At 37.2% G+C, this 23,451-nt stretch overlaps 1 protein-coding gene across 2 annotated transcripts in view; it reads left to right on the plus strand.

Moving 5' to 3' along the window:
• The first annotated feature begins 10,484 nt into the window (after window positions 1-10,484).
• Window positions 10,485-23,451, plus strand: part of LOC136026389 (uncharacterized) — a 65,343-nt gene continuing 52,376 nt past the window's right edge. Inside the window, exon 1 of one of the 2 annotated variants that reach the window (XM_065702942.1) lies at window positions 10,485-10,634. In XM_065702942.1, coding sequence (XP_065559014.1) covers window positions 10,600-10,634 — 35 coding nt within the window. In that variant the 5' untranslated portion in view covers window positions 10,485-10,599. The remainder of the gene's footprint in view (window positions 10,635-23,451) is intronic. The other variant, XM_065702943.1, reaches the window with a different exon arrangement.

A 23,451-nucleotide genomic window follows, 5' to 3' on the forward strand; every position in this document is an offset into this window, starting at 1 on the left:
TGCGTGTTTTTGATTGTTGGGTAGAGAAAGTCTACAAATTTATTTTAGGTAGAAATTGCCAGTCTATGGACTAAAATTTGGATTTTCTACTTGCTACCATCATCTTAGACTACTTTCCTTTGCAAGTGCAAGCCTTATAGATTTTACGAAAATTTTCTCATTTGGAAAAAATTTGTTGATTTAAACATAGTGTAAGAAAACACTCAATATCTACTACTCAAAGAACAAACCACCAGCGCAACAAAAAGGGTAGAAGAGCATTATAGGATCATTTTTTGATCTCTGTTCAAATTGTGAAGATATTGTCTGTTCAACTTTTATGTCTTTGTAATGATGATTTGCGCCTCAGAATGAATTATGACTAGTAGTAACTAAGCAATGGAATGAAGTCAACATATCTAAATGCGTTTTGGAGAAGTCTTGGTAGATGGTGGTGGTGTCATATCAGTCCTGGGAGTCGAAGATTTCTGGGGTTTCAGGGGAACTAAATGATTAATTTTCTTACTTTATCTGTTGATCATGAAAAGATTAAAATAAGAAACGACCCGGAAAATGGTCACAAATAGGAAAATGTAATTGTATAAAAATATAACTATTAGTAACTGTCATGTTATGGAAGAGTAGGCTACGACACGATTTAAATTTGGGGAAAACCAAAAATGAATATGATAAATGACTCCGCTCTTTTCTCTTTTTTTTTCTTTTTTTTATCAAGAAAATTTTTAGGTTGTACTATTTGCTGCAATTCGAAAAATTTCGTATGCATAGTCCCTTGAGTAAATTAGATAAATAAGAAAAACAAGCTTTTTTCAACTGAAATTTAAGAGCTACATTAAAACTTAAAGCAAACAGAAATTATTACGAATATGAGGGAGGTTCACCCCTCCTCACTATCTTGCTCTTAGCGCTGAAGTTTGACTTTTTATTTCAATTATTTAAGAATGCCTTATGAAACACAAGGGCCGTTTATTTATAATAATAAGCTTTTTATGGAAAGTTTGAGAAAACATTAGCATAAAGAGCAATGTATTGAGGAGGGAACCCCCCTCCTTATATTCGTAATAATTTTTATTCGTTATAAGTTTTAATATTGCTCCTTACTTTCATTTGAAAAAAAAACTTGTTTTTTTCTATTTAATTTCTGATTGTTTTTATATAATACCGGGAAATCCAGTTCCCCCTCCACGGAAATTCCTTCCCCTACGAAAAATTCCCCCGTGGAAAGATCCTCCCACGTGACCACCTACAAGAACACCCTCCCCCTCCTAAAATTATCTGTATACTTTCAATACTATGTGGAAACATAGGGCGATGTTCATAGCATTTACCCCTTCCACCGGGGGCGCTGAGGGGTCAAGTCATCCTCAAAGATATAGTTATTAGACCTTTCGACTATGCTTAACAAAATGGCTATCTCAAAATTTGATCGGAAAGTTCGTGACAAAATGGGAGAGGGGGGCTAGCCGCCCTCCAATATTTTGGTCACCGTTGCAAAAAAAATTGCATCCGTGATTTTACTTCTGGCAAACAATGCAAAATTTCACTTTTTTAAAAAGTTCGTGGTAACGAACTGCAAGTTAGGAGCGACCAGGCTCAATAGTAATCGAAGCTCTAAAAAACGGAATTTTGATACCAATATTTCTCAAAATTTCTATCAGATGCATTTCAGGAAAATACGAGGTTTGTGGGGGGGGAGAGATCCACACTCCGATCACTCTGAACCTTAAACAGGGCACTAGCACGTCTGATTACCGATCCAACGAGTCCCCTTCAAAGTTTATACGATCCAGCTCTCTATTTATACCTTATATACCCCCGGGGATTAACTCCAAACCCTTGCCCTGAAGGGTCTGGGGGGGGGTGTCATCCACAAAAACATAATTTCCAGATGCTTTCAATTATGTTGAATAAAATGGCTATCTCAAAATTTTGATTGAATGGGCTTAGGGGAATGGTGGGCGTCGGAGGAGAACTAGCTGTCCTCAAAACACTTTCAACTATTAAAAAGGGCGCTAGTCATTTTAATTCCCAATAGAATGTGCTCTTTTCAAAGTTTTTACGACAACAAATAGTCATCTCAGAATTTCTATCAGATGCATTTCAGGGAAGTACTTGGTGTTGTGGCGGGGGGGGGGGGGTATCCGCCCTCCGATCACTCTCAATCTTAAAATGGGCGCTAGAAGTTCTGACCACCAATCCAATGAGCCCCCTCCGAATTTTATGCGATCACTTTCTGTTTATACCTTAAATGACCCCAGGGAATCACTTATAACCATTGCCCTGAGGATTGTGGGGTTTTGTCATCCTTAAAGACATAATTTCCAGACCTTTCAATTACGCTGAACAAAATGGCTATCTCACAATTTTTATTGGATGTGTTTGGGGAAATAGTGGGCGTGGGAGGAGGGTTAGTTGTCCTCTAATCACTTTCGACTGTTTAAAAGGGCACTAGCCTTTCAATTTTTAATCTAATGAACACTTTTCGAAGTTTCTACGACCACAATGGTCACCTCAAGATTTCTATCAGATGCATTTCGGGAAAATATGAGGTGTGGGAGTGTATCCACCTTCTAATCATTCTGAATTTTAAACAGGGCACTAGACCGTCTAATTACCAATCCTATGAGCTCCCTTTGAAGTTTATACGATTACCCTTTCTATATTTACCTTATATGCCCCCAGGACATAACTTACAACCCTTGACCTGAAGGGTCTGGGGGGATTGTCATCCTCGATGACATAATTTCCGGACCTTTCAATTATGATGAACGAAATAGCTATCTCAAAATTTTGATTGGAAGTGTTTAGCGAAATGGTGGGCGTGGGAGAGGGATTAGTTGCCCTCCAATCGCTTTCGACTATTAAAAAGGGCACTAGCCCTTTCAATTTCCAATCAAATGAGCCTTTTTTGAAGTTTCTACAACAACAAATAGCCATCTCAAAATTTCTTCAAGTGGATTTAGGGAACCCTTGCTCTGAAGGCTCTGGGGGAGGGGGGTTCATCCTAAAAGACATAATTTTGACCTTTCATTTATGTTGACCAAAATGGCTATCTCAAAATTTTGATTGGATTCGTTTATAAAAATGGTACGCGTGGGAGGGGGGTTAGTTGCCCTCCAATTACTTTCGACTGTTAAAAAGGGCACTAGCCTTTCAATTTTTGATCGGAGCTCTTTTTGAACTTTGTACGACAACAAATGGTCATCTCAAAATTTCTATCAGATACATTTCAGGAAAATACAATGTGTAGGGGGGGTATCCGCCCTCTGAACACTGAATCTTAAAACGGGCACTAGGGTTTCTGATTATTAATCCAATGAGTCCCCTCCGAAGTTTATACGATCACCCTTTCTATATATTTCTTATATGCCACCCATGGCATAAACTACAACTCTTGCCATGAAGGCTGTGGGGTGGGGGGGGGTCATCCTCAAAACACAGATTCTGGACCTTTCAACTACGTTGAACAAAATTGATACCTCAAAAAGTTGATTGGATGTGTTTAGGGAAATGATGGGCGTGGGAGAGGGGTTAGTTGCCCTCCAAACGATTTCAACTATCAAAAAGGACACTAGCCCTTTCAATTTCCAATCGAATGTGCTCTTTTCAAAGTTTTTACGACAACAAATGGTCATCTCAGGATTTCTATCCGATGCATTCCAGAAAAGCACTAGGTGTGGTGGGAGGTATCCACCCTCCAAAAAGGCCGCTAGAAGTTCTGACCACCAATCCTAATTTTATACGATCACTTTTTCCTGTTTATACCTTCTATGGCCCAGGGAATAACTTATAACCATTACCCTAAGGATTATGGAGGGTTTGTCATCCTTTAAGACATAATTTCCAGACCTTTCAATTAAGTTGAACAAAATGGCTATCTCACAATTTTTATGGGCGTGGGATGCATTTCGGGAAAATACGAGGAGTGGGGGGTGTCCACCCTCTGATCATTTTGAATCTTAAGCAGGGCACTAGAACGTCTAGTTACTATTCCAATGAGCCCCCTCCGAAGTTTATACGACCACCCTTTCTATATATACCTTACATGCTCCCAGGGCATAACTTACAACCCTTGACCTGAAGGGTCCGGGGGGAGAGGGGTGAGTTGCCCCCAAACGCTTTCGACTATTAAAAAGGGCACTAGTCCTTTCAATTTTCGAATGAGTTTTTTTTTAAGTTTCTACGACAACAAATAGCCATCTCAAATTTTTTATCAGATACATTTTGGGAAAATACAAGGTGCAGGGGGAGGGCATCCACTCTCCCCTCACTCTGAATAGCATAAAGCTTACTAAAACTTCTGATTATCCGTCCAATGAGCCCCTACTGGAGTTTATACGATCACCCTTTCTATATAAACCTTACATTTCCCCAGGACATAACTTACAACCCTTGTCCTGAGGGCTCTGGGGGATGTCATCCTTAAAGACATAATTTCCGGAACTTTCAACTGCCTTGAACAAAATGGCTATCTCAAAATTTGATCATATGTATTTGGGGAAATGGTGGGCGTGGAAGGTGTGTTGCCTTCCAATTACTTTCGGCTATTAGAAAGGGCATAAGCCCTTCCAATTTCCAATCAAATGAGCACTTTTCGAAATTTCTACGACAACTCCTTCGATGAAGGAGTCTAAAAATAATATATTGTGCCTTCATCACTCTTTACCTAAGCAGAGCTATTGTGCTGCCTATGCAAATACTATAAAACGTGTAATTGTGGGTTTATAGAGAGGGCAGCCCCCTCGTATGTAGAAAAATCTTCAGTTGTTTTAGGTTTTAAAGGTTCCCTTTCACTTTCATTTGATTTTTTTTTTTTTTTTTTTTTAATGTATAAATTTGAAGCATAATCCTTCACGATAGAAAAAGTAGACTATAGCCAAGAAAATATAAATTCACTAGGTCACAGGTTTCTTGAGTTCCTTTACGTTTACTTTCTGGGTGATGAGGAGGGAAAGTGAATACCTGTTCGGAATGTCTATCATTTTCTTATGCTCTGTCCTCGCCCAATGGTTCTTTTATCAGAAAACCTTAAGATTTATTTTAGATTAAACTTATTCGTTGGATTATACGAGGCTTAAATGAATACAAATCACAAAAAAGGAGCATCCAAGTTGATAAGGATTGTACTCTAATACGCCATCGGTTGCGCGATTACCACAATAAAAAACCTTTAATTGTGGGAACCAGGTCAAGTTTACGCCAGGAATGTTTTGCCAACAATTTATCTTAAAGAAACCTTGGATAGTTTGCCAGGTGGTAAAATTCTCCAAGAAAACTGCCAGTTGTTTTTCATTTTATATAATTTTTTAAAAGTATGGAAAAAAAGCCTCCGGAAGGGGAGTGATCTTGAACATTGTACTGTTAGATTCAGCATGTCCAAAACAAAATTTTGCGTTTTTCGAGAATGTTGGCCTAATCTGCTTCTTTTTTTGTTTGTTTGTTCATTCCTTCATGCAATAATTAATGACGCTTCTCGAACCATATGTCCTTGGCGGTCTTTTGGTTGCTGGGATCGAACCATGGGGCATGTTTCAGAGGCAACGCTATAGCGTTGCCTATAGTAAAGGTCATGGTGTTCCAATGTTTTATTATTTTTTCCTAGTGGCATTTCATATGGAAGGGGTGGCCGTATAAACTTTAGAGGGGACTCATTTGATTGGAAATCAGAAGTTCTAGTATCCTTTTTGAGAGTCAAAAGCGATCGGAGGGCAAATAGCCCACCAACACACTTGTTTCCCTAGTAGGCCCTATGGATTCCAAAATACCCATAGCCGCTTTTATACCGTTTAATGCTTTTATTATAACTTTTATTATACTTTTTATTAACTTTTATTATTGTAACTTTTAATGCTTTTATACCGTTTTGTACTTCCAAGATTTTCAACTTAAGAAATGGCACCAAAAGTGTTTTTTTCAGTGCAATATCTCCCTTGTGAATAGAATCGGTAAAAAGCACTAAGATATGAGCAAAAGTTTTCAAATGATGGTGCAGATTGTGGTATTTATAGCAGATTGCAGATGGTGGAATTGATAGGGAAAACGTAGATATGAGCAAAAATGTTTTATATGAGCTATCACAAATCTGTCTACGATTGCATAGAAAATTTCTTTTTCTTGTCATATGGCACTTGCAGACGGCGGAATTTATATATAAATCACGTACATATGAGAAATAGCTTTTGAATGAGATCGTAAGTATCTCTCTGTGGTGATTTAGTAGTCCGCTAGGCCTAGAAAAAAGACGGTTTTAAAGTGTTTCAATTTTAGTTACTATGGGCGGTGGTTCGCCCTTTACTATGTTGCAGCTAATGCTTCAATCATGACAAAGAGTTCATTGCAAATTCTCCCAAGAAACTACCTAACATTAACATCTGCGAAATCTAATAGATGGTATAACTTGTAAAATCAAGTAAATATAAGCAATAGCTTTTAATTGAGCCATTAAATATCTATCTACTATGGTATGGTAGCCTGCTAACGTTCCGGCAGCTTACAGGTGAGCAGACGATTTATGGAACTTACTAAGGGGGCTGGAAGGGGAGTATAAGGGAGGGGTTCTTTTCAACCTCCAGTTAAGGGTTCTTAAACATAAATATTACGATAGTACTTGTTTTGCACTTCAGAGCCTTTCCACTGAAGAAGTGGTACCAAAAGTCTTGTTTTCAGTGCTATATCTTACCTGCGAATAATAGAATTAATAAAAAGCACGTAAATATGAGCAAAACTTTTCAAATGAGGTATTAAACATCACTATAAAAAATTTCATTTAGCCCACTAGCCCCAGTTCTTCCACTTGAGACATGGCACCAAAAGTGCCGTTTTAGTGCCATTTGTAATTTGAATATGGTAAAATTTATAGGAAGAACGTAGATGTGAGCGATATTTTTTTATACGAGCTAATAAAAATGTATCTACGATGTTCTGATAGCCCGCTAGCCCCACCCCTTGAGAAATGGCATAAAAAGTGCTTTTTTTCGTGCCATATGACACTTGCCCGGACGTATGAGAAATAGCTTTTGAATGAACATTTAAGCATCTCTCTATGATGTCGTAGTAACCAGCTAGGCCTGGAAAAAAGAAGAAGAAAAAGACCGTTTCAACGTTTTTAACTTTAAGTTACTATGGGCTATGGTTTACTCTTTACTAGGTTGCAGCTAATGCTTTAACCATGACAAAGAGTTCATTGCAAACTCTCCCAAGAAATATAAGCAATAGCTTTTAGTTGAGCCAGTAAACATCTATCTACTATGGGGTGGTAGCCTGCTAAGATCGCGTTAGCTTACTTGTGAGCAGACGAATTATGAAACTTACTAAGGGGACTGGAGGGGGAGTGCACAGGAGAAATTCTTGTAAAACCCCAGCTAAGGGTTCTGAAACATAACTATTACAGTAGTACCTGTATTGTACTTCAGAGCCTTTCCACTTAAGAGGTGGCACCACAGTGTTGTTTTCAGTGCTATATCATACTTATTGAGGGTAGAATTGGTAAAAAGCACGTAGATATGAGCAATGGCTTTCAAATGAGCTATTAAACAAAAGTCTTAGTTTTTCTAGCCAAATAGTCCCAGCTTTTCCACTTGAGATATGGCACCAAAAGTGCCGTTTTTAGTGTCATTTGGAACTTGCAGATGGTGAGATTTATAGGAAGAATGTAGATATGAGCAATATATTTAATATGAGCTATACAAAATCTTTCTATGATATTCTGGTAGCCTGCTAGTGTCACCATTTGAGAAATGGCACAAAAAGTGGCATTTTAGTGTCATATGGCACTTGTAGGTGGCGAAATTCATAAAAAGCGCGTCGATATCACAAATAGCTTTTGAATGAGCCATTAAGAATATCTCTATGATGTTCTGGTAACCCGCTAGGCTTGCTGAAAAAGGGGGGGGGGAACGGGAGACGGATCAGTGCTACCGATGCAAAAAAGTGATTTTGCTTGTTGTTCGAGGAGGGACATTGTAATTTCCATATATAAAGTTTTCGACCATGGTGATTCCAATTGTAAGATTTTCATTTTGATTTGACACCATTTTCGAGGGGTTTCAAACTTTTTTTCAAAATCACCATAAACTTCTTTTCGTAATAAAACTTTTACTTTTAAGAAAAAGCGAAATAATAGTTACTATTCCTGAATCAGTGTCAGCTTACTCAAGTTTGCGCTATGTAAAACTCAAGAATAAACCGTTTGTTCATTAGTTTATTTCAGCTTAGAGCGAGACAACACAAAGAAAAGTGACATAATATATGAGAAATATATAATTTGGGCTATACATTTACACATGAGGGGGGGGGGAGAAAAATAATTTGGACAGTTTGAAGTCAGAAAACAATTTTACTTCATAATATGCAGAATAATTGTGCCTAACGTATTTTGCATACAGAACCCCCCCAGCTATATTTTACTCTTCCCTCCCTAATGTGCAAATTTATAGCCCATATTTGTTTCAAAAGTAATGAAGAAACTAACGAAAACGTTGGTTTGTTCTCGAGTTTCACACAGCGTAAACTTGAGTGAGTGGCGCATAATAGACAAGCACCAAAATTCCTTCCCCCTGCGGAAAAAATTCAAATAAAATTCCCAAACTTGGAAAGCCTTATTTCCCACGGGGGAGGTATTTTTCGCGGGGCGGGGGTATTTTCCGCGAGGGTATTTTCCAGGGAGGTGTTTTATGGGGGGAAGTATTTTCAACGGGGCTCCCGTGGAGTATTTTCCTCGGGGGGGGGGATATTTTCTGGGGGGATAAATGCCAGCCACCATTTGACTTATGTGCTATAGTATACCTAGCCATTATACTTACGAAAATACAGCAATCTATATAAGTGTTACTATTGACACCAAATTTACTTTTGATCTGTACCAAATTTACTTAAGGCTCTCTTAAATGCGAAGCAGGGCTACTACTTTCTCTTCAAAGTCCCATTTCTTATATTTAAGTTTAAGATCCTTAAAATAATGCTTCGAGAGTGGTAGTAATTCCTAAAAATACTAAAACCCACCAAATGTTTTTTAGTATTAACAACCAGGATCTTAAAGTTCATAATCTAGACTCTGAATTCGAAAGCTTTGCTTAGAAAGCACACATTGTATATGGACTGGGAATTTGGCCACTCGTGGGTTTGTTTTAAAAAAAATGCTGTTCTACAGTTTGCAATTTGACAATCAAGATTGTAAAATTTATTTAGGCATTAATGGGAAACGCTTCACGCCAGGAAGTGGTCATGCTTACTAGTACTTGTCTCAAACAGTGCTGCCAACGCTTCCGAAGAAAAAGTATCGCAAAGCGCCCTAAAATTACACCACTGATCCAAAAATTGTACCATATCTATTTTCTTGCGTGTTGTGCTACGGGCAAGACGAATTTTTTTTCGCTACGCACAACACGTGGAATAGAGAGAACAAAGTATCAGATTTCCTCTTTCAAAGATATTTGGGAGACCTCCTTTCCCCTGCAGAGGCCATTTTGGTGTCACTCCTCCAAATAGTTTCTCACCTATTTTGTACTTACCGTACAGATGGCTGTGCTGCTTCACGCTATATTATGACCGCAAGAGGCCAACAACAGGCACTTAAATAAATGTGTATATGAAAACTTGAAACTTTAGAAGAGAAAACAAATAAAAACTACAATTCTCTCCGATCGCTGCGTCCTGACGCCCAGTCAAATCTTATTGTACCATATTATACCACATTTTGTAAAATGTACTAGATATTTGTGATTGTACCAGAATGTACCTTTAGAGGTGAAGTGTACCAAAATGGTACAATTGTACCGCTGTTGACAACGCTGGTCTCAAGACACAACCTTTTCAGCTCTCCCTAGCGTTATGATTTGGTAGATAGTTGGGTGCCACGCTGCTCGGTCATCAGTATATTGGGGTCTCTAACTAATGCTTGTTCTATCTTTGCCCGTGGCACTGGGCCATGCCATGCCATTGCTGGGTCATGGTTAGAATGCTTTGTCAATAATTATCGAATTGGAATGATTTATACCATCCGACACTTACTTTACATTTCACCGGTAAAGAAGAAGCTCACTTTTTGTATTTATTTCATTTGCAATGAAGTGAAAACATTCATAGGCTCTTTAAAGCATTTCAAGCTTTTAGAGAGGAGATTCGCTTCACATGCTATTTGTTAGGGATGATTTTAGCCCTCAGCCCCCTCCCGAATTTCATACTTCTACTTTACATCATCGACATCTTTTATACGTCCGCTATTCATTTGACTTCAAGGCGGAATCCTAGGAGGGGCAATCTCCATCCTCGGTGAAATTAAACAACTAATATGCAATAATTTTATAAAATTAATAAAAATGAGAGATACCGTGTCATTTATACGCCCTCCCCAAGAAGGATATGGCCCCGAAGTCACACTTTTCCTTATTATATAAACTATCCTTATAAACGTAATAGTTTCTCCGGGAAACAAAGAAGTCCACGTGGAGATCACGGTGCAATTGCGTGGACATTGACTGTTTGAATGACGCAGAATCGCTCCGGAAAAAGGCTCTCAGTTCATCACACTGAAGGTTGCTAAAAGTCAAGTGAAATTTTTGTTTGAATCTTTTTATATAATTAGATATTTGAATAACTGAAATGTCAGCTATAGACCCTGGCGTCCTTGGATTACGGTAAGCATTTCAAAGTTAAGTTAACCTGAGAATTCTGTTAATTTTTCCAATTAGCCTAGGCTAATTGTTAGGCAGCTGGGTAGGGTACTCAGACAAAACTTCCATTGGCTATTGTAATATTGGTAGTCTTTGTGCAACATTCTTTCCTGAACTAGGCCTACAATGAACAACAAGAATATGGCTAGCGTAAGGTTTTTCTTTTATTGGACACTGTCCAATGCTGACAAGACAATTATGACCCCTTATAACACTTGGATATAGCCATAGGCTACTTACTTCACTTCTGATTTTTAAAAATTTTTGCAATTAGGCTGTTTCCAGAGTTGCCACTCCTAGTGCTAATTTACAAACAAACGCAAAATAGCCTAGTAATTCACTACAATTCCTAAGATGTTCCAGATTAGCACTCATGAAAATATACCGCCTTCGGGACTTCTGATTTACTACCACATGTCGATATCAGGTATAGACCCCGAGCGTTATCATCGAGATATCAGGTGAAGCTAGTTAATCTCAAAAATTGTTCTGTACTAATTCCTATTTTTGTCTCCATATTTATGAGTTTTTTCTCTGTAATCTATCAGTTTTATATTATATTTTCCTGTGTTAAAACCTTTGTAAGTGGAGTGTATGGTGGCTATGAATACGCCTTCTACATCTGCAAATACAACAGAAATGGAGTCATCATTGTTGCAGCGGTAGCTGCAATCTAGTAAAGAGCGTACAACAGCCCATTTAACCAAAAGTTATAAACGCCTTTTGAAAAAAAATAAAAAAACTACCGAGTTAAAAAATTGCCATCTGATACTGATTCAGGAATGGTAGCTATTATTTTGGTTTGTCTTAAAAGTTAAGGTTAATTGGGATAAGAAATTTATGGTGATTTCGAAAAAAACCTAAATTCCTCGAAAATACCGTCAGATCAAAATAGAAAAGTGTACCATTGGAATCTGCATGGTCGAAAACCTGTCAAAGGGAAATTACAGGACACCTCCTTGACAAACAAGGAAAATCACTTCTTTGCATCGGTAGCAATGATCTGTTTCCCCTTTTTTTCTTTTTTCCCAGGCCTAGCGGGCTACCAGAACATCATAGAGAGACGCTTAATGGCACATTCAAAAGCGATTTCTCCTATCTACTAATTGGGCCATCTGACAGATTTGCCATTAGATAGAATTTTTTATAGCTCATATTTAAGAAATTTCTGATATCTACTTTCTTCCTATAAATTCCGGCATCGACAAGTTCTAAATGGCACCAAAACGACACTTTTGGTACCATATCTCAAGTAGTGGAAAAGCTGGGGCTATCGGGCTAGCACTAATTATAAGTTATGTTTAACGGCTCATTTGAAAGGTATTGCTCATCTAGTTTTTTTTTTTTTTTTTTTTTTTTTTTTTTTTTTTTTTTTATATCAATTCTACCATTTGTAAGGGTGATATAGCACTGAAAACAATACTTTTGATGCCAATTTTTAAGTGGATAAAAAAAGAAAACATTTTTTTATCTGATCTGAAAGTAAGGAGCGACATTAAAACTTAAAACGAACATATTTTATTCCGTATATGAAAGGTGTTGTCCCCTTCTCAACGCCCCACTTTCCACGCTAAAGTTTTCATTGTTTTGAAAAGTGGAACTGTAACAAAGTCAAACTTTAGCTTAAAGAGTGGGGCGTTAAGGAGGGGACAGCCCCCTTCATATACGGAATAATTTCTGTCAGTTTTAAGTTTTAATGTCGCTCCTTATTTTCTGTTAAAAAACTTGTTTTTTTATTTAATTAACCTGGCTCGTTGTACATGAAAAAATTAAAACGAAAATTGTTTGGTTATTTTTAATGACCAAAAAATCTCCAATTTTTTGGTTATTTAAAAAGGCCACTAGAACTTTTAATTTTATTTACGCACGTTTTTATTTGTAATACATATACGTAACTTACGAATTAACTTACATAACAAACTTCTATATTCGTATATTTTTATTATGTATATAAGGAGGGTTCGCCCCCTCGTCAATACCTCTCTCTCTTTACACTAAAGAATAAATAGCCCTTTTGATATTACTGAAAATACTTTAGCGTAAAGAGCGAGGTATTGATAAGGGGACGAACCCCCTCATATTCGTAATAATTTCTGTTCGTTTTAAGTTTTAATATTGCCCCTTATTTTCAGTTAAAAAAAATTATTTAATTTCTCATTGTTTTTATAAATAATCCTGGAAAATCCAGCATTCATGGAAATTGAATGCTGGATTCAATTGAACGCCCCCGACTCTGATCCCCCCTCCACCAGAAATTGTCTGCAGGCTTTCCAATAACCAATGCTCTGCGTATGGGCATGGGCCCTTCCCCCGGGGACTGTGGGGGATTAAGTCGTCCTCAAAGACATAGTGACTAGATTTTTGACTACGCTGAACAAAATGTCTATCTCAAGTGATCCGGAAACTGGGAAAAATGAGCGTGGGAGGGGGCCTAGTTGCCCTCCAATTTTTTCGGTCACTTAAAAAGAACACTAGAACTTTTCATTTCCGTTAGAATAAGTCCTCTCGCGACATTTTAGGATCACTGGGCCGATATGATCACCTCTGGGGAAAGAACTTGTGCTTATTCTCCCCACCAAGTTTCATCCCGATCTCCCCACTCTAAGGTATTTCCGGTTTCCCCCTCCAACTCCCCCCATTGTCACCGGATCCGGTCGGGTTTAAAATAAGAGCTCTGAAACACGGGGTTGTTCTAAATATAAAATTTCATTTAGATCCGATTACCCGTTCGTAAGTTAAAAATACCTCCTTTTTTCTAATTTCTCCAAATTAACCGTTCCTCGACTCCCCTCCCTAGATGTTCGAATCGGGGAAGCGACTGTTTCTGATTTAGTCTGGTCTGGTCCCTGATACGCCTGCCAACTTTCATCTTCCTAGTTTATCTGGAAGTACCCGAACTAGCAAAACCGGGAACGACAGTCCGACAGACAGAAATTGCGATCCCTATGTGTCACTTAATAAATACCAAGTCCCATAAAAAACAAAGAGCAGAGAAGGTTTTATTTTAACAGAAGAAAATCTAATATAGAACTGATAGATTACAGAAAAAAACATTAATATGGAGACAAAAATTCAACCTGAGCAAATGTTGTTAAATAGGAAGTATAGAACAATTTTAGGATTAACTAGATCTACGTTGCATGGGCAACGTGAGGTGTTGCGGCAACCTTTGCTCGGCTTCGCCGAGTAAAGTGTTGCGAGAGCAACACTTTGGTTTTGTTTCCTCGCTGCGACTAAACGCTGAAGTTGTTAATCTGTAAGGATGCTAAAATACATACTAGGTACACCAACTCGCAAAAGTTGCAAACTCCTCATTGCTAAAGATGATTGTAGCCTTACAGCCAATTATTACTTACAAGTCCCCTACATGTCTTACCACTGGAACCAAATTGGTCTTACCATCAAATACAACGGAAACAAAAAATAGGTACACCAGCTAGTAAGAGTTGCGAACCCCTCATTGCCGAGGATGATTATGAGCTAACAGCCGACTGTTGCTTACAACTCCCCTATATGTCTCACAATTGGTATCGGCCTATTTTTGGTTTCAGTGTGCACCTTACTACTGAAATTGTCAACCCCTTTAAACTTTCAAACTGGTATATCTCATGAAGGAATTTTTGTACAAAAAAATGGATGACATATACTTTGATCAGCTCATCAAAAGCTATCGACTGCCGTCGAAAAAAAAAAACCTGTCTTAGTTCAAAAGTTGACTTTTTTGCCGTAGGCCAACTTTCTAACGTCATCACTTAGAAAGGAGCAAAGGATAAACTCTAATTTCTTTAGCAATGAGAGAACTTTTAAAGTTTAAGAGGCACATCTGATACCATTTCTCTACCGCAATCCCAAGTGCGAAAAACCGAATGATAAACTCAGCTGAAATCACGAACAGAAATGGGTAGAAACAATAGATGGCAGCACTTTCGGACCCGTGGGAAAATGCCGCTTTTTTGCTTCTCTAAATTTTTCTATTTATCACTCAAAGAAGATATATTGGCTGTGGGGCAGGGTAACTGTCGCATATATTTAACACTTATAGATTTTAGTCCATCTTCAATTTGAAACTGGTGCCTGCCTGCTTGCCTGCTAGAACGGAGCTTTCCACTCGAAAGCAGAAACATGGTTTGATGAAACGAAAGCTTGGCTGCATAACTTCAGATAGTCCTCTCTGACATAGGCTATACAACTCCTCTTCACTTCACAAACTATAGGCTCTGGCTCAAGGACAAGCAAAAACCATCCTTTTTGGCCCCAGGCAAGAGTTCTACGAAGCTTTCCAAAATGTAAAGTCACATTCATCAATCCGGCCTAAGGTCCACACTTTCCGTAAAAACCGCAGAGGTTAGACCCTTACCACTTTCTAGGAATAAGCTGAAATCGGGGTGCTAGGAACAAAAAAAAAAAAAAAAAAAACACGACAAAAACCAAAGTGTTGCTCTCGCAACACAACTAGCTTCACCTGTTATCTTTATGATAACGCCCTGGGGTCTACATCTGATATCGACGTATGGTGGCAAATCGGAAGTTTCAAAGGCGGTATATTTTCATAAATGCTAATCTGGAATACATTAGGTACTGTTGTGAATCACTATTTGTCGTATTTTTTGTTAATTAGCACTAGGGTGGCAACTCTGGTGGCAACTCTGGAAACAGCCTAATTGCGAAAATTGTTCAAAATCATAGTTAAGTAAATAGCCTACGGCTATATCCAGGTGTTAGGAGGGGACGCAAATGTCGAGTCTTTGTTTAGGTGGGGGTAGGATAGATCTCTAAAAAGTACATTTTAATGGACAAACTGCTCACTCTTCATAAGGCTTCAGATAAATGTTGAATGAGGTCGGGGGGAGTAGGAATGAATTAAAATGTTTCTCTATACAGCTAAAATGTTGCATTCCCATATCTACCAGCACAGAGGTTGAAAAGGTAAGGCAGACCATCATTAACCCCACTACGAAATTTCTTTGGGTGGCAAATACTGCTAGGAGCTTAGTTTTCAGCAATTTTAAATGGTAATATTTTTTTTTAAATTTATATGAAGTACTTCAATGTATGCAATGTATTTATCGCTAAGAAAATACTATTGTAGAGGCTGTGATGGCTTCGGTTAGGTATAACGTCAAACGTCTCACAGAATTTCCATCCATACAAACAATAATACTGCTTTTCATCCAACCAAAATTCTTTAGTAGTAAGACTTTTTACCAAAGTTCAAATTTTATTCAAAATTATTCAAGTTCAAATGTTGGACAATACTAATAGACCTGTAATTACTGATTTACACATTTTAAAAGCAATTAACGATGGATTTAAGGGACCGATACCTCAAATTATATCTTGGTTAGGCCTGGGTATGATTTGGAAAACAATCGGAAATTCAATAAAAATAGGATCTTTTCAACTGAAAGCAAGGAACAGATTTGAAGCCTATTCGAAGAGATTATTCTGTATATGAAGGGGGCTGTCTCCTACTCTTCACTGTGAAGTTTGGGTTTTGTTTAATTTCAACTTGTTTTAAGTTTTCAACTTGCTCCTTACTTTAAGACGAAAATAGCGACGAAGACCACACTGCCTTTCCATAACAAACAAATACAACGTAGAAACAATAGGGAAAGTTTTTTCAAGACAATGGAAATTATTTATGTAGATATTTCGGCCCTATGTCCAAGGGCCGTCTTCAGCACAATACAATACTATATATATATATATATAAAAGAACTTACATCAAATTGTGAGAAATAAAACTGAATATAAAAACACTTATTAAAACATTTTTTTTTAAATATAGCCCTAGCATCCTTACTTCAGCGAAGTTCAACCAGGACTGGCGAAAAGAATGAAATGAAGAAATATAAACTCATTCAAACTAAAGAGAAATAAAATGATTAGATGCAATTTCTTAAAGCTAATCTTGCTTGTTTAGCAGCCTGTCTCAAAGGCCTTTTCGTAGTTGGTTCAGTAATATTATAAATTGGTTTAGTAAAATATTTTGTTAGATCATTTTTAATTAAATTTGAGTATAAAGAATTTAGTGAGTATTCCCCCAAGTCCCTGTTCAAAGAAATATTTTTATTTATTTTGAGATTAATTTCAATTGATTCTCGGACCACCTGTTTTATTCCCAAATCATTACTAATGAGTGAAGAGTTTTCAAAAAGTATCATGTGGGACGGATTATTAAATATATGCCAACCTAGAGCAGAATCAAAGGAAATGTTGGAACCATTTGAAATTAAGGCCTTCTCTATGTCATTTTTATGCTGTTGTAACCTTTTGTCTAGATTCTGATGGGTCCTGCCGACATAGTATTTTCCGCAATCACAGGGTATTTGATAGACCCCTCTTTGGCGAGTAACTGGGGTCTTATCTTTACCCGAATTTAAGAAATTGATAATTTTAAAATTATTAGTAAAAACTACGTACAGATTATTTTTTGTGCAAATATTTTTTAATTTTGTTGTAATCTTTGGGATATACGGAAGATAGACAATATTTGAGGGCTTATCAATAGCCTCACATTGTGAAGTATCTTCTTCGATTTTACAAGAGTGTCTTTTTATTCTACGGCTAATTATTTTATTTACAAAAGGAATGGGGTATCCATTACCAAAAAGAATATCTCTGATAAAATTTATTTCTGCATTTATATATGAATGGGAGCAAATATTTAGGGCACGATCAATGAGGGAAATTACAACTGCTCTTTTAACTTGTGGGGGGTGATTTGAATTAAAGTGAAGATATCTATTGTTTTGTGTTGGCTTTCGATATATAGTAAAATCCAGTTCATCAGCATTACGAATAATTAATACATCTAAAAACGGTAGTTTATTTTCAATTTCAACTTCAAGGGTGAACTGCAAATTTCGGTCATAAGTGTTAAGATGATCTAAGAAGCCCCGAAGTTCAGCTTCCCCATAATTCCAAAGTGAAATTACGTCATCCATATAACGACCCCAATAGACATGTTTTAGGAAATAAGAATTCAATGCCCAATTCTCAAGATTCTCGACGTAAATATTTGCTAGTAGCCCGGATAAAGGTGCCCCCATGGGTAATCCATTTTTTTGCTGATAAAAAGAATCGCGAAATTTTCCTCTCTAGAGTCCGCTTTGCATAAACACTATCCTTCTGTCTCTAACCCGGATGAAGTTAGATCTGGTCTAATAAATATCCTCTATAATAGCCAAAAAAAGTTTAAGCCTCCTACCAATTCCACACCGGAAAATTTGCATGACATAAAAATACTATCTAATCTCCGAAAAGATCCTTCTATTATAATAACTAAAGCAGACAAAAGCAATTCACTTGTTGTCATGAATACAACAGACTATGACAACAAAATTTTTTCGCATTTAAATGACACAATTACATATCAAACAATAACTCATGATCCTACTGATCAGTTCACTAATAATATTATAAATGAATTAAAGCAGCTAAAACAAAATGGTAAAATCACCCCACAACTATACAATAAATTTTTTCCCCGTGGTAGTTTCTGTCCTAAACTCTACGGTTTACCAAAAATACATAAACAGGGTATTCCCTTAAGACCTATTGTAGCTTGTACTAAAGCTCCCGCTGCCAATATTGGAAAATGGCTTTGTGCAGCTTTCAAACCTTTATTGTATTCTCAAAATCCTATATTCATAACTCGGCAGATTTGATTAAAAAACTTAGCAACACAAGTATTTCAGAAAACACAATAGTTAGTAGTTTCGACATTGTTTCCATGTATACAAATATAGATGTAACTATTTCAGAGGAATTATTAAAAAAACAAAATAGAAGAAAATTACCACTTGATCGAGACTTCAGCGACAGGAATTGATTGTGAAGTTTTAATGACTCTTGTTAAAATTTGTAATAAGTTTTCTATGTATTTTCAATTTCGCGATTCTTTTTATCAGCAAAAAAATGGATTACCCATGGGGGCACCTTTATCCGGGCTACTAGCAAATATTTACGTCGAGAATCTTGAGAATTGGGCATTGAATTCTTATTTCCTAAAACATGTCTATTGGGGTCGTTATATGGATGACGTAATTTCACTTTGGAATTATGGGGAAGCTGAACTTCGGGGCTTCTTAGATCATCTTAACACTTATGACCGAAATTTGCAGTTCACCCTTGAAGTTGAAATGGAAAATAAGCTACCGTTTTTAGATGTATTAATTATTCGTAATGCTGATGAACTGGATTTTACTATATATCGAAAGCCAACACAAAACAATAGATATCTTCACTTTAATTCAAATCACCCCCCACAAGTTAAAAGAGCAGTTGTAATTTCCCTCATTGATCGTGCCCTAAATATTTGCTCCCATTCATATATAAATGCAGAAATAAATTTTATCAGAGATATTCTTTTTGGTAATGGATACCCCATTCCTTTTGTAAATAAAATAATTAGCCGTAGAATAAAAGACACTCTTGTAAAATCGAAGAAGATACTTCACAATGTGAGGCTATTGATAAGCCCTCAAATATTGTCTATCTTCCGTATATCCCAAAGATTACAACAAAATTAAAAAATATTTGCACAAAAAATAATCTGTACGTAGTTTTTACTAATAATTTTAAAATCATCAATTTCTTAAATTCGGGTAAAGATAAGACCCCAGTTACTCGCCAAAGAGGGGTCTATCAAATACCCTGTGATTGCGGAAAATACTATGTCGGCAGGACCCATCAGAATCTAGACAAAAGGTTACAACAGCATAAAAATGACATAGAGAAGGCCTTAATTTCAAATGGTTCCAACATTTCCTTTGATTCTGCTCTAGGTTGGCATATATTTAATAATCCGTCCCACATGATACTTTTTGAAAACTCTTCACTCATTAGTAATGATTTGGGAATAAAACAGGTGGTCCGAGAATCAATTGAAATTAATCTCAAAATAAATAAAAATATTTCTTTGAACAGGGACTTGGGGGAATACTCACTAAATTCTTTATACTCAAATTTAATTAAAAATGATCTAACAAAATATTTTACTAAACCAATTTATAATATTACTGAACCAACTACGAAAAGGCCTTTGAGACAGGCTGCTAAACAAGCAAGATTAGCTTTAAGAAATTGCATCTAATCATTTTATTTCTCTTTAGTTTGAATGAGTTTATATTTCTTCATTTCATTCTTTTCGCCAGTCCTGGTTGAACTTCGCTGAAGTAAGGATGCTAGGGCTATATTTAAAAAAAAAATGTTTTAATAAGTGTTTTTATATTCAGTTTTAATTCTCACAATTTGATGCAAGTTCTTTTATATATATATATATATAGTATTGTATTGTGCTGAAGACGGCCCTTGGACATAGGGCCGAAATATCTACATAAATAATTTCCATTGTCTTGAAAAAACTTTCCTTATTGTTTCTACGTTGTATTTGTTTGCTCCTTACTTTAGTTGGATTTTTTTTTTCTGTTTGTTTAATTACATTTAATGAAACTGTAAAGTTTTATGAATACAATATTTTGTAATGCAGAAAAAAAACGATGAATATTTCAATGATATCTGTTTGGATTTTGATGGGTAATCAAACGGTTACTGGTAACAAACTGTAAGTAAGGAGCAACCCGGCTCAATAGTAACTGAAACTTAAAAAAAACTGAATTTTGATATCAATAGATATATGAAAATGATGAGCTTATTATGCTGGTTCTGATTATATAAGTTTCATTATGTTTGGTCTTACCCATCAACAACTATGAGCCTGAGAAAATTCGTACTGATTTTGAAAAAAGGGGGAAATGCCCCCCGGAAGTCAAGGAATTTTAATGAAAATCACACCATCAGATTCAGCGTATCAAAGAACCTCACTTTAAAAGTTTCAAGCTCATATCTGCAAAAACATGCAATTTTATTATTTTTACCAGAAGAAAACTCACGGATGCGTGTTCATTTTGTTTTTTCCCCAGTGGTGATCGTATCGACCCAGTGGGCATAAAAAATCAGGAGAGGGCTCATTCTAACGAAAATGAAAAGCTCTAGTGCCCGTTTTAGTTGAACAAAACATAGTAGGATAGCTAGACCCCCTCCCACGCCACTTTTTTCCCAAAATCGTCCGATCAAAATTTTGACGATAGCTATTTTGTTCAGCATAGTTGAAAAACCCGATAACTATATCTTTGGAGATAAAATGACCTCCTACAGACCCTGGGGAAAGGTTTTTAAGTTATACAATTTGCCCATTGTTTACATATGATATTTGTTATCGGGAAGTATGCTTACATTTTTTGGGTGGGGAGGGGAGGATGAATTTCTTTGCTGGGAGGATTTTGAACGGGGAGAACTTTCTAAGGAGAGGAAAGTTTCCAGGGGATGAACTTTTCGGGGAAAATTTTACACTGGGTGAATTTGCCAGAATTCTTATACGAAATTTCTTTATATGTCTTGCTTTATCTTTACCGATTCAATTTTACGCGTGGAGATGTTAAAGGTAATTGTCCGGGGTAAATTTTCGCCAGGATTGAATTGTCCAGATGATATGTCTAGGGGGAGGGGGATTCTCCTGTGGAGGTGGAGCCAGATATTCTGGCGTTATTCAAAAAAACGATCAGAAATTAAATTAAAAAACACAAGTTTTTATGGCACTTGGTATTAACCAAGTGACATAGCAATCGCAAATTCTGTCGGTCTCTCTGTCTGTCGGTCCCGGTTTTGCTACTTTAGGCACTTCCAGGTAAGCTAGGACGATGAAATTTGGCAAGCCTATCAGGGACCGGACCAGATTAAATTAGAAATAGTCGTTTTCCCGATTTGACCATATGGGGGGGGAGTGGGGGGCCGGTTAATTTGGAAAAAATAGAAAAAATTAAGTATTTTTAACTTATGAGCGGGTGATGGGATCTTAATGAAATTCGATGTTTGGAATGATATTGTGTTTCAGAGCTCTTATTTTAAATCCCGACCGGATCTGATGACATTGGGGGGAGTTGGAGGGGGGAAACCTAAAATCTTGGAAAACACTTAGAGTGGAGGGATCGGGATGAAACTTGACGGGAAAAATAAGCACAAGTCCCAGATACATGATTGACATAATCGGAACGGATCCTCTCTCTTTGGGGTAGTTGGGGGGGGGGGGGGTAATTCTGAAAAATTAGAAAAAATGAGGTATTTTTAACTTACGAACGGTTGATCGGATCTCAATGAAATTTGATGTTTAGAAGGATATCGTGTCTTAGAGCTTTTATTTTAAATCCCGACCGGATCTGGTGACAATGGGGGGGATTCGGGAGGGGGAAACCTAAAACTTGGAAAACACTTAGAGTGGAGGGATCGGGATGAAACTTGGTGGGAAAAATAAACACAAGTCCTAGATACATGATTGATATAAACGGAACGGATCTGCTCTCTTTGGGGTAGTTGGGGGGGGGATTTCTGAAAAATTAGAAAAAATGAGGTATTTTAACTTACGAACGGGTGATCGGATCTCAATGAAATTTGATATTTAGAAGGATATCGTGTCTCAGAGCTCTTATTTTAAATCCCGACCGGATCTGGTGACATTGGGGGGGGGGAGTTGGGAGGGGGAAACCTAAAACTTGGAAAACACTTAGAGTGGAGGGTTCGGGATAAAACTTGGTGGGAAAAATAAGCACAAGTCCTAGATACATGATTGACATAACCGGAACGGATCCGCTCTCTTTGGGATAGTTGGGGGAGGGGTTAGTTCTGAAAAATTAGAAAAAATAAGGTAGTTTTAACTTACGAACGGGTGACCGGATCTCAATGAAATTTGATGTTTAGAAGGATATCGTGTCTCAAAGCTCTTATTTTAAATCTGGACCGGATCTGGTGATATTGGGGGAAGTTTGGGGTGGGGGAACCTAAAATCATGGAAAACGCTTAGATTGGAGGGATCGGGATGAAATTTGGTGGGAAAAATAAGCAGAAGTCTTACATACGTGATTTACATAATTGGAATGGATCCCCTCTATTGGGGGGGGGGGGTTAATTCTGAAAAATAAGAAAAAATTACGTATTTTTAACTTACGAAGGAGTGATCGGATCTTCATGAAACTTCATATTTAGATGGACCTCGTAACTCAGATCTCTTATTTTAAATCTCAACCGGATCAAGCGTAATTAGGGGAGGCATTTTGGGCGACCGGAAATCTTAGAAAATACTGAAAGCGGTGAGATCAGGATGAAACTGGATGGGAAGAATAGAAACCTGTCTAAGATACGTGACTGACATAACCGGACCGGATCTGCTCTCTTTGGTGGAATTGGGGGGGGGGGGTAATTTTGAAAATTGAGGTATTTGTAAATTACGGAAGGGTGACCAGATCTTAATGAAATTTGATATTTAGAAGGATCTTGTGCTTTAAAGTTCCAATTTCAAATTCCGACCAGATCCTGTGACATTGGGGGGAGTTGGAGGGGGAAACCGGAATTCTTGGAAAACGTGAAAATTGGGGTATTTTTATCTTACGAATAGATGATCGGATCTTAATGAAATTTGATTTTTAGAAGGAATTCATGTCTCAGAGCTCTTATTTCAAATCTCGATCAGATCTTTTGATACTGGGGGGAGTTGGAGGGGGGAATCTTGGAAAAACACTTGGAGTGGAGGAATCAGGATGAAGCTTGGTGGATAGAATAAACAAATGTCCTTGATACGTGATTGACAGAATTGTACTGGATTCGCTCTCTTTGGAGGAGTTTGGGGGAGGGGTTCATTGATTTGGCGAGTTTGGTGTTTCTGGACGTGCTAGGACGATGAAAATTGGTAGGCGTGTCTGGGAGCTGCACAATTTGACTTGGTAAA

Source organism: Artemia franciscana, chromosome 4 (genome assembly GCF_032884065.1).
Source record: "Artemia franciscana chromosome 4, ASM3288406v1, whole genome shotgun sequence".
Taxonomy (NCBI): Eukaryota; Metazoa; Arthropoda; class Branchiopoda; order Anostraca; family Artemiidae; genus Artemia; species Artemia franciscana.